At 37.9% G+C, this 18331-nt stretch overlaps 1 protein-coding gene across 1 annotated transcript in view; it reads left to right on the top strand.

The window, feature by feature from the left end:
• Window positions 1-93: 93 nt before the first annotated feature.
• LOC107715162 (short transient receptor potential channel 3-like) overlaps window positions 94-18331 on the top strand; it is a 51814-nt gene continuing 33576 nt past the window's right edge. Inside the window, exons 1-2 of the mRNA XM_016521223.1 lie at window positions 94-254; window positions 12116-12881. Coding sequence (XP_016376709.1) covers window positions 94-254; window positions 12116-12881 — 927 coding nt within the window. The remainder of the gene's footprint in view (window positions 255-12115; window positions 12882-18331) is intronic.

The following is an 18331-nucleotide window of genomic DNA, read 5'->3' as shown; positions in this document are numbered from 1 at the left end:
ACATACACACGCCGATCCTGATGCTGGAGTCAGAGAAGCACCTGCAGTGAGCAGCGCTGGAGTCCCGGAGCAGCTCTCACAGCCGCTGTCTGGATGTCCATGAAAGGCAGAGGATCCAAATACCAGAAAAGAGTGTCGTTTTCTGAGGATGAAGATGACCAGTGCTGGAAAGAGGAGAACGGCGGTGTGGACGCACATCACCTGAAATCCGTCAAGACGGTCAGGGATCCATCGGGATATTACCGGTACAACATGTGAGTGTTCATACAACTACACAAACTCACACTAATGTCTTGGATTTCAGTGATAAAGTAGTGAAATGAAACAACGCGCAAGGACGGAATACATAATTGTAATTATATGAAAAGTATAATAAATAAGATTTCTGTATATTTCTTTGAGCTTAAAATATAAGTTTCATAGTAATCTCTTAAGTGTGATTTTTTTATTATTATTATTAAAATACATTAAATATGTTGTTCCGGTTTAAATAGTCCTGTTGAACCTGTCTCTGCAAACATCTGTCATTAATAACTTGAATCAAAAAATGGCACTGACAAGCTAAACGACGTAAAATACAGTTTATTTTTATTTTCTAATAAAAGCTGTGATATATGCACCTTGAAGCGACACGAAGGTCATTTCTCCCCTGAAGATTAATGTATGAGTGTGGGTTTACTGTATTTGTCTCCATAAGTGAGCTAATGTCTGTCAGAGAAAGTCTTTCTCACAATATATATATTTTAAACATAATGTAAACAAAAAGTAAAATAAGCATCAACCACCCCAGTCTTTGTGTACAAATTATTAGCTATTTATTTTAAAAAAAATATGTAATTCCTGCCTGAAATTAACATTTTTTTTTTTCAAAAGTTCATTAAAAGTGTAATGTGTGAGAAAAACAAAGGAAGATCCAGGTAAATTCCTAACAATATTTCTACAGTGCATCATTTCCAGTTCTGCTGCAAAAAGATTAGAAAATATAGCACATAAAATGCAAGCTAGCTTATACAAGGCAAAGAAGCTGGTTAGTTTATTCCAAAGATGCTTCAACTGCCATTTCCACCATCAGAGAATGCTGTTAAACTTTTTTTTTTTTTTTTGATCGGTAGCTTCAGGTCATGAATGTATAGTTCCCCCAGTTTATTTGAGACTTTGAGTTTTATTGACTTGGGGTAAAAAAAAAAAGTATTATAAAAGCTGAAATAAATGAACTTTTCCACGACATTCTAATTTATTGAGATGCACCTGTAGCTGATTAGCAGCAAACAATATACACATATTGATTTTGAACTTACATGACAAGGAAGGTATATATTTTACCAGCTCATGTTTGTAAAATGAAATGTCCACATGATGTTTCCTCTGTTGATCATTAAAATAACAACATAAATTACAATTATTTTGTTAAAAAAAAAAATAAATAAATAAATAAATAAGTACTTAACTCATGTTTAATATGGAGGACGAATCCTGCAAAAACAATAAATATTATTGTTTTTGCAGGTTTCGTCCTCATGTCATAGCTGGGGGCGCGGCATGGGGAAAACAATCCTTTCCCACTGACAGGAAATGCATGGTGTTAATCCAGTGTGGCCTACGTAAAGTCACTTTTTTCCGTTTAACAGAGCAAGATACATAAAAAAACTGAGTTGTATTGTCCGTACAGTATCTGTGACTTTACAAACGACCCAAAGAAATGGCCAGTGTCGTTTCCTGATGTCACTTTTTGTAACCCGATTGAGTCTCCAGCTAGAGACAACTGTAATATCAGTATCCCATGGTCATCGTGAGATGACTGGCATGAAGTGGTTTAATCGAGGAACAGACTGTTTTTTCCCATTAGTTATCAGAACAGAAAATACAGGCGACAAAAGTATGTTTATTAAGCAAATAACGGTTCAGTATTGCAATTAAGAGCTATGTAAGCATTAATATTTTACATTGGCCACTTAAAATATTTTATAATTTAACTCTCTCATGATTATAACTACAAAACTAACCCTATGAAAAAGTGTAAGATAATAATCAGTCACCTTGACTGGTGAAGTTAATACGCATGCGCAGGCAAACGCTCAAGCGCGTTACACACGATCCACCTATTCTTGCATAATTGACACCCTCTCATTAGCATGTTGCTCAGAGGAAAAAAAAATGTGGAACTACATTCAGAAATAAATGAGTGATCAAAGGAAAATAGTTAGGATGAGTTTAGCATTTCCTTAAACATTTTCCATTTGCCCACCAATTTATTTTATTTATTTGCCTACTCTTCATCACGTTTAATTATTTATTTATGTATTTAAACAAAAATACGTGTATTTATGCACACATTTATTTACTTATTTGTGTATTTATTTATTTATTGTTTTTGCAGGTTTCGTCCTCCATAGTTTAAACCCCAAAGGAAAATGTTTCTTAACGAGATTGACTTTTTCTCATAAAAATGTGTTTTTTGTGCAAAAGTCAGGTAATTTTGTTGTGTTTTTTGTTATTTTTAGTAGTTATTAAAAAAATATATATATAGTTTTATCCATTTTTATTTCATTTCATTAGTACATTTTTTTTGTTTGTTATTTTACTACATCAAGTTGAGCACAAGCTATGTATGTAAGTTATACATATATTATTTGTATAATTTTTAGTTATTAAAATAATTTATAAAGGGATTTTTTCACATATTTGTTCATGCATCAGGCAAAAATCACAGTTTGATCAATAAGAAAGGTATAGCACATGGTTTGAGATACTGTTCATGTCTGTCGCACAAATGTTGCAAAGTTAAGTACGTGGGTGATAACATAGAAAAATGCGGCCACTAGTGAAGTACGATGCCTGTCAATTCACATCTTGATTTATAACCTCAATCCTGATATTTACTTTTCAGAATATACATGATAATTAATTCAGAACTGGAAATGGTCTTCCAATACATCACTAAGTCAAAATGTCCATTTGTGTGACTGATGCATCTCATTAGTGGTGGATGTGCTGTGCACATGCTGTCCAGACTCTGAAATACCCACAGCTGTTTACGTTTCAAAGACAGCATGTTCTTTCTGAATAAATAGAGCTGCGTCCTGCATAATGACAGATAGTCTTCCTCTCTCTTGATTATGCACGGCTATATGAAGCATTGCTGTGCAATGATGAACATGTGCACGTCACAGGCACGTTTTAACATTTTAAGCATGTTTAAACTCTCACTTTTGTACCTGATTAACAAGGAGCTGCATAATTTATGCCAATCGATCCATTTTTCACAATAATGGAGAGGGTGTTTTAATGAGAGGAATAGAAATAGCTTCAGCTCACATTTTCTGCTTCCGTTTTGAATTAACAAGGAATTTCTGATTGCTTTGGTCAAATTTTTTTTTTAACACGGCTAACCTTTTACACCAGCATTATCATAAAGAATAGCTAAACATTCGTATGAGCTCTGTTTTGAAATTAAAAGCTGCGATTGAATGAAAATCCTCAATACAGTTAATTCTATATGATATTAGTTAGAGAATAATATATCAAACAGGACTTAGGGAATTAGCCAATATTTGACCATTTCAACTGATACCTTTTTGAGAATTGTTGAGAACACCGAACATTCCCCTGAAGTTCTGTAAACCTTCCATAAAGAAATAACCAATTCCATAAATATCTGGCCAACCAAATACAAACCTTAAAAAGTGCTTGTTCTGGGAACATTCAGGGAATCATAAACTAATGTTCTCAGAATGTCCTTGGAACCCAAAAATTGGTAGCTGGGTTATATTTTAAAAAACGTAATTATATTAATGCTGAAATTAGTTTTGTTGACAATATGAATTTCTTTACAAAACTAAGGGCCAGATTTGCTAAACGGGGCAAATTAACGTTAGAGCACAATTCCATAAAAGCGCAGATGGGAGGGGAAAATTCTGTGGGTGATTTACTAACAATGCGTACATTAAAGAACACAGATGCAGCCAGATCATTTCCATAATGACCAGCGCAATCTACCAAGAGCAGCGCAAATTACCGTCTGCTTTAAAGGGTTAGTTAAAACAATATAAACACCTTTCTCTCACTTCTGCTAACTGTCGAATGCAGAACCATTCCGGCGGATGACGTAGGACGTAAGCGCCGGTGATTAGTGACGAACGTGGAAGTGCGGAGGAGAGAGCAAAACAAAAAGCCGGTCACGAAGTAGAATCACAAAACGAGGATTTGTAAACAAAAATGTCAGAGGATTTCAATATAAGTGTCACGAATCCTGTCCATGGACTTCCATCCGCTCGCCACCAGAGATCGCTCTTCCATTACATTGACTCTCACACTACACAGACTGTTACATGTCACTCCGGACTACAGTTCCCATCATCCATTGCACTGATTACACACACACAGCTGCATCCAATGAGACGCTTTATAAGCCTTGGACTTCCTCTTTCAGATTGCTGAGTATTGTCTACGTTTATCACTCTTCTAGCGATAGCAACTTTACGGAGCCATTCCGTGTTTCCTGAGTTCAAGTCTAGTCTGTCCTGTTTATTACCTGTTTTACCTGAGTCTTGATTCTAGCCCGGTTTACCTCGTTCTGTCTGATATCTGCCTGCCCTGTAGCTTATAGCTTGTCTTGGATTAACCCTTTGCCTGCTGTTTCGGATTGTGTTTGCACCTCACCTGGACTATCTTCTGTTTCTGGATTCCCCGTTCGCATCGCCCTCAGGATTAAGTTCGCAGTCGATCAACCCACGCCTTTTTTAGGATCACTCTTGTGTCTTGTCTGTACCATACCTGTTTGCTGATGTTCGACCTTGCCTGTGTTTTGACCATGTCTCTGAATAAAGCTATGCGTATGGATCCGCATGTCTTTCGTCTCACTCGCCCCGTTACAATAAGCCAAAAGGAGACTGCTTTTCCTTTAGTAAAGTAAGGAAACTTTGCTTCCTTTGCTCCTGTAAACAAACATTGTTTTTCGCGAGACTCACACACGCATGCGCTACACATACATCCAGCGGCATCCGCCGGAAAGGCAGTCTTTCGTGAGCGCGCGTACGACAGTTAGTGGAAATTACACAAAACTGTTTATATCATTTTAAATATGGATATATTTTTACAAAACCGCATTGATTTACTACAGGAGAACTTTATTCACCCTCTGGAGCCATTTGAGGCACGTTTTATTATGGATAGATGCGCTTTATTTGACTACTTTTGGACTGTTGAACAAAAACACCCGCCCACGCCATTATAAAGCTTGGAAGAATTTTTTATATAACTCTGATTGGATTCTGATTGGATTCGTCTGAAAGAAGAAAGTCTCAAGAAAGATGCCTTGAGGGTGAGTAAAACATGGGCTAATTTTCATTTTTGGGTGAACTAACCCTTGAAGACATGCTTTTTTGGGCGTTAAATAATGGCACAATTTATTTCAGTAATTTGACGAGCGCAAACGGTAGTAAATTGTGTTGCGTGATTCATTTTAATACTCTCCTCCCATAAATTTTGCGTCTGAAAGGGAAGCTCCTACAAATGCATATTCAATAAGGTGAGTCACAAAAATAATTGTGTCCATGCCTTTTCTCTGCTAATTCTTCACTGCGTGTCTTTAGACAGTAGTCTTTTAATGCCAAAAGACGGTTTGCGCTGGCGCAAGCTGTTATTAAATCTTGCCCTAATTCATTAAAAGGTTTTCCACATGATATGTCCACTGTTAAACATTAAAATAACAAAATAAATTATAATTATTTGATTTTGTAAAAAAAAAAAGTTTAACTCGTGTAAAAAAAAAAAAAAACTCAAGTAAATCAAGTGAGTTTGATTCTCATAGAATACAGGTGAAATAAATACGTTTAATTCAGGATAAAAGCATCTGCCAAATCAATCAAATGTAATGTAAATCTTGCAAATCCTGTAAAATCTCGTAAAAGCTCAAATATAAGAGAGTTTCACATTTTTGGTTACTACATATGCAGTAGGAAGTTTAAACTTATTAATTAATACCTTCAAGATTCAAGTCATGTTATGTGTTTGCTAGTCGAGGGGTTTTAGTGGAGGCCGAGCTCTTTGCTTTTATTGAATTGGCATGGTAGAAGTGTCTGCATGGAGAGTTTCGAGTTGAATGCTTCCCCTCCTTTCTGGCCTCTGGTGATGTGGGCATCTGAAGCTCCAGGAACCTGGGCTGTGTGAAATGAATTTCCCCGCTCAAGTAAATCCTGCAGTAGAGACCGGGTCCATCTCGCTTCAGACTATAAATTCAGCCTTTAAATTAAACAAACTTATTCTGTGTTAATTTACTCTCACCCTACATTATCACCAGGTAATGCATGTAGTAAATAAGGTTTGTGCTGAAGTCCTTTGATGTCTTGAATGAGTTGTTTTTATAAGAGTACACAATATTACAATTTAATTTGCCTGTGGGTTTTCATTTATGATTCTATTTTCATGTGTTTATGACTTTTGCTGACACTGTTTTTCATTAAGGATTACATTGTATTAAAGCAGATGAGTTTGGGTGTCAGTCAACGGTGTGTTTAATTTAATACAGCATGAATATCGCTCAGTAAACAGTGTTGGTGGATTTTAATACAAGGATAGTTCACCCAAAAATTACAACTCTTTGATTAATTACTCACCCTCATGTCATTCCAAACCTGTAAGACCTTCGTTCATCTTTGGAATACAAATTAAGATATTTATAATTAAGATAAATGTGTAAAATATACTAATATGTGTAAAATATCCTTTTTAAATTCATATTTTCATATACAATCTTGAATGTGTTAAATTTATATTAACATTTTCCAGCTATGCTTTGCTCTGAAGTATTTGACCAGAAATTGCTCTCTGTGAGTGCAGTCTCTATAAAATTATAAAAATAAAAAAAAATCACTAATCACGAATGACTGTTAAAAAAAAAAAGTAATGGAAAATCTGGAAAATCATTGGTCAGAACGTGAGAAAATCCTCTCAGAATAAGTTTTGCAATTAGGACAAAGTTCCAGTGCCAAATTCTCAACCAACTGACCGTTCGCAAAGACCCGCCATCCTTAGTTACTATTGCCATCCCCGACAAACAATGCCGCTCTCACACCAGAGATTGTCTTACTATAAGTAGATGAGAGGGTCTGTATTACTTACTATTGGAGAAAGCGTAACGGCTAACTTGGATCACGTCCCTTAATAACCAATCACATTACAGCCTTGACGTCATTGAATTTCAATCAGAGTTGTGCGACACTCAATTGTTGTGTACAGATACCATAGGAATGAATGAGAAGTGCCTTAAGCTGAATCCCACCTGTCACAAAAAGTCAGTGACTTCTCTTATAAAACGGCATTTTTTCGTGGTAAACTCTAAAAATAGTTCAATCCAAAAGTATAGTTTATGCTAAGTTCACACTACACTATTTTAAACGTCGGCATACCGCTGTGCTGTTCAGACTACATGACTTGATTGTCTGTCTTTAAGTCGTTGTGGTGGTCACACTACGTGACTCTATGTAAGTGATCCACAACCAGGGGTTACACACTACAGAAGCTGACAACAACTCTGTCACCCAACAACTCTACAAACCACGTTTTGTCATAACTCACGAAAACACACGCAAGAATTGAAACGGGAATGACACGAAACAACACATGAAACAGGAGTTGTTTATTTGAAAATGGATGTCATGAACCGACCGGTCCAGATATTTGGCATGCTAGATATTTGTTTGCCGTCGGCGAGGTGTCGGCGACACGTCAGCGAGCCTCTTTGATGGATCGTTGTGTTGTTCACGCATAAAGATTGCCGAGCGCCGATCACCCGCTGATTTCCCCCCGATCACAGCCTGACCTGTCGGCGAGCTTGCAAATCGGGTTTAAATCGGGCTTAAAATCCTGTAGTGTGAACTAGGCATTAGTGTAAAACATGTTGAAGTTTAGCAGAGCTCTGGTCTCCTTTCCCACGTACTGCCAGACCGGAAGCGTTAGCTTAAGCTGTTACGCTTTTTCGGCTATTGGCTTTGCTTACACTACACTTCATGTTCTCACGCAGTGAAAAATACATCGCAGAGCAAAGAGGAAACTGACAACTCACCAACAGAGAAGACAGAGCAGGTTACTTCTGGTATGAAACAAGGTCTCAGGACTCTCAGCTTTTAAATTGTGTCATTTTTAAAGAAATTAAAATAATAAATACCGTTTTGTGGCTCTTTAATGTGTCGTGACAGATCACTATTGCCTCAGTTCAAACACGTGAACCGATCGTCTTTTCATTTTTACGTAAAGCATGAAATGAACATGAATAAACATTAGAAAGTATTTATTTCCACCGCGGAACACACCATTTTTCAAGTTTAAAGGGGTCCTATTATGTTCCTTTACAAAGTCTTGATTTTGTTTTGGGGGTGTACTAGAACATGATCTCATGCTTGGTGGTTCGAAAAACGCATTATTTTTCACATAATTTACATTATTACAATACCTTTCTCCCCAGCCTGGCACAAACGGCTTGATTAGTTCCGGGTTTGATGAAGGCCCACCTTCCGAAAAAAGAAATGTTTTGTGATTGGTTAGCTGTCCCAATGTCACGCAGTGAAAAATACATCGCAGAGCAAAGAGGAAACTGACAACTCACCAACAGAGAAGACAGAGCAGGTTACTTCTGGTATGAAACAAGGTCTCAGGACTCTCAGCTTTTAAATTGTGTCATTTTTAAAGAAATTAAAATAATAAATACCGTTTTGTGGCTCTTTAATGTGTCGTGACAGATCACTATTGCCTCAGTTCAAACACGTGAACCGATCGTCTTTTCATTTTTACGTAAAGCATGAAATGAACATGAATAAACATTAGAAAGTATTTATTTCCACCGCGGAACACACCATTTTTCAAGTTTAAAGGGGTCCTATTATGTTCCTTTACAAAGTCTTGATTTTGTTTTGGGGGTGTACTAGAACATGATCTCATGCTTGGTGGTTCGAAAAACGCATTATTTTTCACATAATTTACATTATTACAATACCTTTCTCCCCAGCCTGGCACAAACGGCTTGATTAGTTCCGGGTTTGATGAAGGCCCACCTTCCGAAAAAAGAAATGTTTTGTGATTGGTTAGCTGTCCCAATGCGTTGTGATTGGCGAAGAGCTTAGATGGTGTTTCAGTACTGCCCCGCCCCTTGCCAAAGAAGCAAGTTCCGTCTGCTCCGGTATAGTCAAGGATGGCGTCAATATTGCCATATCAATTTGAGCCAGATTCAGACCCCGAGAATATTGAACAAGAGGATCGCGCAGAACCTTTGCACGCACGGATATTGCAAGACATATTAGAGTGGTAACATTGTTGTTTTGTTTTTTTTGGGCTAAATCACGTTTTAGATAGAATGTCAACAACCGCTTAAAAATAACTGCATTTACTATGTACAGATAAGTGCAACTGTAATATGTATTATGTTTATTGTTCTTTAATCCTAACATTATAACATGAATTGCAGTGAAACTGTTATACAGTTGAATTTATTTATACCATAGTACAGTGTTTCCAAGTAGGCATAACTGCAGACCGGAGATCTCCAAAAAGGGGGCATGAACTCCAAAAGTGGGCAGAACATCCAAAATGGTGCGGGGTCTCTTCGCGCAAAGACTTTCACCATTGGCTCTGGCTTCGGCCAATTGTTATTGAAACTTACATTTCAAAATTAAACTTTATAAATTAAACATTGTTTCTAATTTATCTAAAATAAAATATGCTATATAAATAAATATTCTCCGTGAGAGCAGAGCCCAAAGCTCTTGGCCAGTGTTGTTCGGACCGGAGTTTGAACCTCTGCTTAACAAACGGGAATCACCCACGAGCAGCGCAGGGGAAAGATTTTACTCTGTCGCTTTGTTTTAGCCAACGGGGGCATCCCGGGGCTCAAAATTCGCAGGGAAGGAGGGGTAGTGACGCTGGATGTAACTAAAAAGGTGCCATTGTCCGGTGAGATCCGGTTGGGGAGTTACGGTACGGCCCGGCTCGGAGATCTCATATCACATAATCTTATTAACTGCTTATCTCCTGAACTTTCTTTACCACGCTATTCAGCGCCAATCCCACCGTGCAGTCAATTTCACTGGCTAAGGTTAGGGTCAGGTGTAGGGTAGGCTTAAGGGTTATCATTTATTGTAGCATAGTGCAGGAAATCAACACTGTGATTGACACAACCAATACAATCTTTAGAATCAGCTGTGGGGCAGAGTTTCCACTGAACTGGATTGCGAGAAAAAATTGCGCATGCGTGTCATGTGGCTGTCTGTCAATGGGAGGAAGCCACGCCCTATTTTGGAGCTCCCACCCCGATTTGGAGTTTCCTCCCCCATTTGGAGATCTCCAGGCTGTAGTTATACCCTTCTCATAATTGAAGTGTAAATTCTGCAGATTACATCATTCTCCAGTATTGTACTGTCAGCAATTTATAAAAACGTTTTCATAATTGTAACATACATACAGTATTTACATAAATAATTATACAGGTGCATGTGTAATAACTTGCAAAATCTTGACGCTACAGCAGCACTTCTTCTTCGTCGTTGTCTTGTCTGATGCACTCAACCAAGCGTTCTAACCACGACCTCAACAATTTCCCCTCCGCGCTCCAAGCATTCAATAATCACTCCGCTCCAGCTCCATTCTGGGTTCACCATTTCCCACTCCATTGATCAGAAACACCGCTCCACCTTCGCTCCGCGGCTAAATTATTTCACTATGCTTGAAAAATCAAAGTTCTGTTCAGAAATGATATTAAACGAAAAATAAATGCATAATACTAGAAGAATAGTTTTAACATGGTTTAATGGAACACTACAATTAGCCCAAGTCCATATTAAATGGCTGCTTAACTCGCTTACCTTACTTGTCTGTGCAACGAGCCGACAATATAACAAGAAACCTATGAAAATGTTTTTTTTTAAAAAGCACATGGCGCCATAGTTTCATCACTTTTTAGAGTGTCGCAGTGACTGTCTGTTTGCAGTAAAGGACCTGTCATAGTTTAATGAGTGGGAAGATGACATAAAGCGACGCGAGGTTAGCTGCATTGAAAACAGATGAGAGGTGCGCACATGTGCATACAGCTCCTGATCGGGGCGAAATTCACGGGACTTTGTCCACAGAATGATAAGAGCACACGTTTTAACATATTATTTTATTATTTAACACTCATTATTTTAACTTAAGCGTTGCAAACCATGCATACAGCACTGGACACGACAGATTTTCTGGTAAGCAGAACAAGTACTTTAAAGGAATTCCTTAGCTTATTGCCATTACTGTGGTGGCAGCCAACAACAGCACAGCTTAACCCTCTGCACATTTTTATATTTAGTTACATTGAAAAAGTTTCAATTCGGTTGATCTTTTTTTACCCCGTTTAAACATGGATCTCTATGGAGACCGGCCATAGCTGTCCAAGATGGCGGATAGCAGCGGCGGCACATATATCCGCGTTCTGACTGGTCAGATCGCCTGTCAATCAAGCTCTTTGCGAACGGTCAATTCCCCAAAATGTTTTGATGTTTTTGTATGCTTCTTTGTATTGTAGAGTGTGTGGAGAGGAATATAGTGGAAACTTTAATATGAGCATCTTTTGAATGAGTGCCAATGCCATGATGTCTGACGATGTCAGGAGTTTGTAAACTAGCTACAAGGCCCAATATTATTAAAATTATTAAAAGTATTACACATCCAAATGAGGGAAATGAACTCTATTCAGGCTCACTGACTGTTGCTATTGTATATTCTCTTCACCTCAAGTGCTCGCTAAACATGAGTCGGCTCGATTTGAGCACAGACGTCACTCCAATAAGACACTCACCTGTTGTGTGATTGTGGCATCTGTTGCATTTCATTAAAAAGCTATTAAAAGCCAGAGGGCGATCTCGCCTTCAGCAGGACCGTCTGGCCCGAATCACCTTCTGCTTTCTGTCCCAGTGGGATCACATCCCTGATGATAGCTACACCACTTGACAGCTCTCAGTGAGAAAGTCAACTTGTTGGCTATTTGTCAAAGGCGTGAGATATAATCAAGCAGCCAAGTGCAGAGAAAGTCACTTCCACTTGAATGAGCCTGACTAATGTTCACAAGGTAAAAAGCCTACTTCTTTTTCAATTGCAGGAAATCTTCGGATAGTTTCCCCCATCGCAGGATGACCCTACCGCGAGAAAAGGGCCGACGACAGGCGATTCGCGGACCGGCGTTCATGTTCAACGCCCGTGGCAGCAGCCTCACGCCGGAGGAAGAGCGCTTTCTGGAAGCGGCGGAGTACGGTAACATCCCGGTGGTCCGGAAGATGCTGGAAGAATCACCCACGCTCAACGTGAACTGTGTCGACTACATGGGACAGAACGGGCTACAGCTGGCCGTCGGCAACGAACACCTGGAGGTCACCGAGCTGCTCCTGCGGCGAGACAACCTGGCCCGTGTCGGGGATGCGCTCCTGCTGGCGATTTCTAAAGGTTACGTGCGTATCGTGGAGGCCCTGCTGGGACATCCGTCCTTTGCGGGCGGCGAACGACTCACCCGCAGCCCCTGCGAGCTGCAAGACGATGACTTCTACTCCTACGACGAGGACGGCACACGGTTCTCGCCCGATATCACTCCTATCATCCTGGCTGCCCACTGCCAGAAATACGAGGTCGTGCACATGCTGCTGATGAAGGGCGCCAGGATCGAGCGGCCGCATGACTACTTCTGCAAATGCGCCGACTGCACGGAAAAGCAGAGGAAGGACTCGTTCAGTCACTCGCGCTCCAGGATAAATGCGTACCGCGGACTGGCCAGTCCGGCGTATCTCTCTCTGTCCAGCGAAGACCCGGTACTGACTGCGCTGGAACTGAGCAATGAGCTCACCAAACTCGCCAACATCGAGAAAGAGTTTAAGGTAGGATGGCCGCCACTGATGGACTGGATTAACATGCTTTTGTTTTTGCTTTAATGGCTTTTTATTTGTTTTTAATGTTTTAATTTGATTTGCATAATCGTTTTTCTTTATTGGCCGCGTACACACTGCAGAGTTTTGGAAGTCACAACCACTTTTAAACATGAGTGAATTAATCTACTAAATTAGCTATTACACGGCATATAGAAATAATAGGCTAGGCCAACATGCAGGAACAGTGATATCAAATTCATGAACTCTTATAAATTAGGGTTACCATACGTCCTCTTTTCCCCGGACATGTCCTCTTTTTGGACCTAAAAAAAATGCGTCCAGCCAGGATTTCTTAATTGCTCAAAATGTCTGGGATTTGGCTGTTTTCTTAATCTCGCTCCCGCTGAATCTATGACCATTGCCGCCTGCTCCCACAACATGTGTTTCGCTTCCGAGATTTTCGTGTCCACTCCTTTAAACATTCTAATATTGTGTATAATTTAGGCGGATGTGGAGTATTTAAATCCCTTTTGAATGAGCATTCGCGCTGTTCACTTTCACTTTCGCGATCACACGCACTCTGTGTAAAGGGAGCAAGATCAGATATTTGTCAATGAGTTCAGGATCTGTTGAGCAGCAAATACTCCAGCATGGTCTTGTCAGTCATTTCTCCTTATTCTCGACCTGTGATCAGTCAAATCTGACTCCGGCAGCTCTTCTTGGATGCAGGGTTGCCAAGTCCGCGTTTTTTCCACAGAATTTAGATATTTTTAAAATGTTGATATGGGCTGATTTTCCCAAGATGGTTAAAGGTTTGAAATATTGCATGAATTACATTTGACTGAAATGCTTGTATTGACAAATTTTGCATTCTTCTACCTATGATAAAACTTTCACAGACTTCTACATTAACTGTTCTCTCCCGGTGGAATGACCTGCCCAACTCAATCCAAGAGTCCTTAATAATTTTCAAGAAACGGCTGAAAACACATCTCTTTCATCTTCATTTGACCCTCTAACTCTAGCATTCTCCATTATAATGCTACTTCTAATTTTATCTACTTGTTTTTTTATTTAAAAAATTTGACCCTCTAACATTTGCACTCTCTATTCTATTTCTATTCTAACTACTTGTTTTATTTAAAAAGAAAAAAAGAGCCTTTAACACTAGCATTCTCTATTAAAGAATAGAGAATGCTAGTGTTAAAGGCTCTTTTCTTGCTTTTTTCTCTATTCTTTTTACTTATTTTCTTTTTATTTATTATAAATAATGACCTTCTAACACAAACATTATCTATTCTTTTTCTGTTCTATTTACTTGTTTTCTTTTTATTTATTATAAAAACAAAACAAGCAAACAAACACACACACACACACAAAAAAAAAACCTTGCTACCTTTACTTTTATATACTGTAAGTGGTTTTGATGAATCAATCAAAAAAGATTCACAAAATGATCTCAAACTCACTTTTGAGACTGTACTGTCATGGTCCATCTGTCTTGTTTTTAAGTTTGCACCATATGTTTTCCTTGAAGCACCATGACTTTTTTAATTTGTTTGTGAATGTGAAACATTTTGCATAAATTTTTTTTTATTGGCCATGTACACAAAGTTTTTAGAATCACAACCACTTTTAAACATAAGAGCGAATTAATTTAATAAATTATTGCACTGCACTGCACTACATATAAAAATAATACAGGAGTCAATCCTGATTCACACTTGATGCAACAATGTAAAATACAGTGGAAAAAAATCTGTGGGCATTAAAAGCAAGTTTTGTCATTTATTTGAACAGATTGCACTAGTTAATCACATCTTTAAAGTGATGCAGCAACAAACACAGCGTGAACCGTGATGTCCGATTTGTGAACAAATGACTCTTATGAGTTGGTTTTGATGAATCAGTAAAAATATTCACAAAATGTTCGTGATTTAAATCAGATTGAGTCATTCAAAGCTGTTACTGAGAACACAGCTGACTCCCTTACTGAACTGAGTCATTTTATTTTGTCTTATTCGAAATTAACACTGCAGTGTGAACGCGGCCAGTTGCGATCTACATTTTGTTGTATGTCAAATTTTAAATTTCCTTCTCCATCCAAGACTTTCACAGAATCAGTTCATCTTATGTTTGCATCACTTATCTTAACATTTATCTCCATTTTAACAACATTTTTAACTTCTGTTGCGTGTGTGTGTGTGTGTGTATGCTGCCGCCGTCAACAGGATAAAAAGAACCGTAATAAAGAGACATCGCAGCACAATGGCTTCTTTCTGGTAAATATGTTTGACTACATAATTTTCACTAACTCAGACTAACAGTAACTAATTGTCATGCTTGCTGATTCAGCTCTTATGTCAAGGCTGGCCTGTCTGCTTGTCTGTCTAGACAATCGAATCGCTGAATCATTATCAGTTCTTGCAGCAGCAGCAGAACCGTGAGACATGTTCAGTATAGGGCAGAGCCATAGATTCACTTCAGATAAACTGAGCTCTCTCTTAAGCTCTGTACCAGTACAAGAGCTTTTATTTCAGAATTAATCATTTGTTGTATTTTATTAAGCTGCAGAACTCATGTATTCAAAGTTCACTGGTGCACAAATAACCACTGATAAGATATATAATGATGCATAAATGTGTGAATCTCACAAAACCTGTCATATTTCAAACAAAAAGAAAATTAATATAAATTGCATAAAGAAAATTAAGAAATTTTGTATAACCATAACGTTTTTGCATTTGCATTTTAATATATACAAATGTTAATGGTCCTAAAATCAGACTCCACTTTCTATCTAAAAATATTTTATATATTTCTAGTTATATATTTAATTATAATATTTTAAATATAAGATTTTATATATTTCATATATTTTTTATTTTGGAGTCAAATATGACCTGGAAATGTTTTTGTGAGATTAACCTTAATATTAGTTTCGTTCTTGGTGTAGCCTATACTTTTGCATTCTCTCTTATTGAGCAAATGAATGTCACATTGTCACACGCAACTATTGTACACCCATCATGCATGTAATAAAAGCCGTCCTGACATGGTGTCTGATTATCATGTAACATATTGTCTGTAATATTGCTTTTCTCATGCTAATAAGAGGTTTGCTGTCATCCTGGTGGTGTGAGAAGGTATAATATTCTCCCACAGAGAATAATAAAGCACACAGCATGTAATGTTTTAATCAGAACCTCAGCAGCAGTGCACGTTGGGAGATCACACTGATATGACATCTACCTTATGTCTATCAAGTGAACCCTGTGGAGGACTGCACACTGTTTGATTATGCTTATTCAGAACTGTCAATAATGTTTTTAAAAAAGAACCATTTGGCATCATGAGTCGAATGTATCTGAGGTTAACAAGTGAAGTGAAGTGAAGTTGACTTTTCCTCATGGTAAAAGATTTATGGTTTAATAATTCAGTCATGAAGAAGTCAGTCAAAGAATCACCCAGTTTATGTTTCACATAAACAGCCTGACTCTCATGAAACAGCTAGTTATGTCAAGTGAATCAATAACCAGGATTATCTTCTAGAGTTCTGGAAAACACAGTTCATTGCTATTGGAAATAGTTAAGAGTCAAGACTCCATCACTTCTTTGTTTACATTTTACACTTGTAAAACATGCTGTTCTTGAATACTTTTTACTAAATGAGCTTTGAGTGTGTAATAACCTTTTAATTTCTCTTCAAAGCTGCATTAAAGTCAACATGAAATTATATTCACAACCCATTTTACCTAGCACTGGTTATTTAAAGAGAAAAATATAGGGTGGGACTTAAAAAATGGATTTATATACTGAAAATTGGTTGTTGCACGTCAGAGTCTTCCCTCTTGAAACACCAATTGTGACCATTGGTTGAACAGCCTTGATGATTTTTAATTATTTTAGCTAAAAAGGAAATTAATTTCTGAGATTATGTAATTTATTAATTTTAATGAAAGGTTCATTTTTTTGTGTGAAATAATATGCACCATGTCTTTTACATCGAGCCCAGTGTTATGGAAGTAAGAGGGTGAGTTTTGATGTTATGTTGACTTTAGCTTACCATTTTCTGTTGTTTTATGCTGTGATGCATTTTATGATTATGTAAACTCTTTTCTGTTCCAAAGAGTTTTCTAATGATGTCAAGTGTAATTTTTTGGAAAGAAATATACGTTACAAGCAAACATTTTACAAAATTTCGTTTTTAGGCTCTAAAGAAATAGTTCACCCAAAAATGAAAATTTGCAGAAAAATGTACTCACCCTCAGGTCAACCAATATGTGGAGTTTGTTTCTTCATCGAAGAGATTTGCCATTACATCACTTGCTCACCAATGGTTTCTTGAATGGGTGCCATCAGAATGAGAGTCCAAACATCTGATAAAAACATCACAAGTAATCCACATGACTCCAGTCCATCAATTAACATCTTGTGAAGTGAAAAGCTGTGTGTTTGTAAAAAACAAATCTATCATAACATTTTTCAAAAACATTGCTGGACATTGTTGCTATTTGAATTCAACCTAAACAAACACACCCCTCTCTTCATTGCTCCGCTTCCAAAACACCCTACAATCCTAACCGCCCTGCTCCGAGTCAGTTTTGAACCCTGATCGCCGGTATGCGAGATGAATGTACTAACAATGACACTAAACACCACATTCTCTAGCAGTCGTCAGCGCACCTCTTGAGTTCAGGGGTTTACCTGAACAAATCTCACTAGCTGGCCTCCATTACACACGGAATGCAAGAGTGGATGTCTAAAAAGTGGATACCTTTATCATAGCAGACGCTCAACAAAATAATGCTTCACAAAAACTAAAGCGCATATGATGAACAAATGACAAGGAAGCACAAAAAATGAACATACAGTACACATTAGTAAATACAAACAAGAGTTCGTTGTTAGTCGCCAACAGCACAGCTCCAGACAATCAGTGACACTTAAAAGTAGTGTTACTCACGTATGGAGCGGAATTTCCAGTGATATTCTTCAAATCTTCCTCTTGCTTGTTTTCTCTCCTCCACCGTCATATGCCCCCTAATGCTGATTGATGTTTGTTGTTGTGTCAGTCCAAGTAACTTCCAAACAGCGTTTTTGAAAAATCGCTTATTGCACCTTTAAGGTGTTTTAACTGTTACCTCTGGCCAAAATATGAGTTCATAATCCATAGTAACGATTCCTCCAGTGAAAAAGCCCATCTCATGTTGTCCTCTCATATCAAAATCCACCAAAATATTTGTTTAGAAATGTTTTTGGTTTTGGCTTTTATACTGTGCCTTATCTGTGCATATTTCTCTCCTGATTCAGACGAGAGGACTTTTTCCACTGGAGAAAGTAATATTATGGATAGAGGACTCAATTGTAGTTAAAAAACATCTTGACCATGTATTTGTTACATACGAACACATAACTTTTCACTTAACAAGACATTAATTGATTGATTGGAGTCATGT

Source organism: Sinocyclocheilus rhinocerous, unplaced genomic scaffold (genome assembly GCF_001515625.1).
Source record: "Sinocyclocheilus rhinocerous isolate Xijiao unplaced genomic scaffold, SAMN03320098_v1.1 scaffold329, whole genome shotgun sequence".
In the NCBI taxonomy this organism is placed as follows: Eukaryota; Metazoa; Chordata; class Actinopteri; order Cypriniformes; family Cyprinidae; genus Sinocyclocheilus; species Sinocyclocheilus rhinocerous.
Note: the sequence above shows the minus strand (reverse complement) of the source record. Positions and strands in the feature narration are given on the sequence as shown.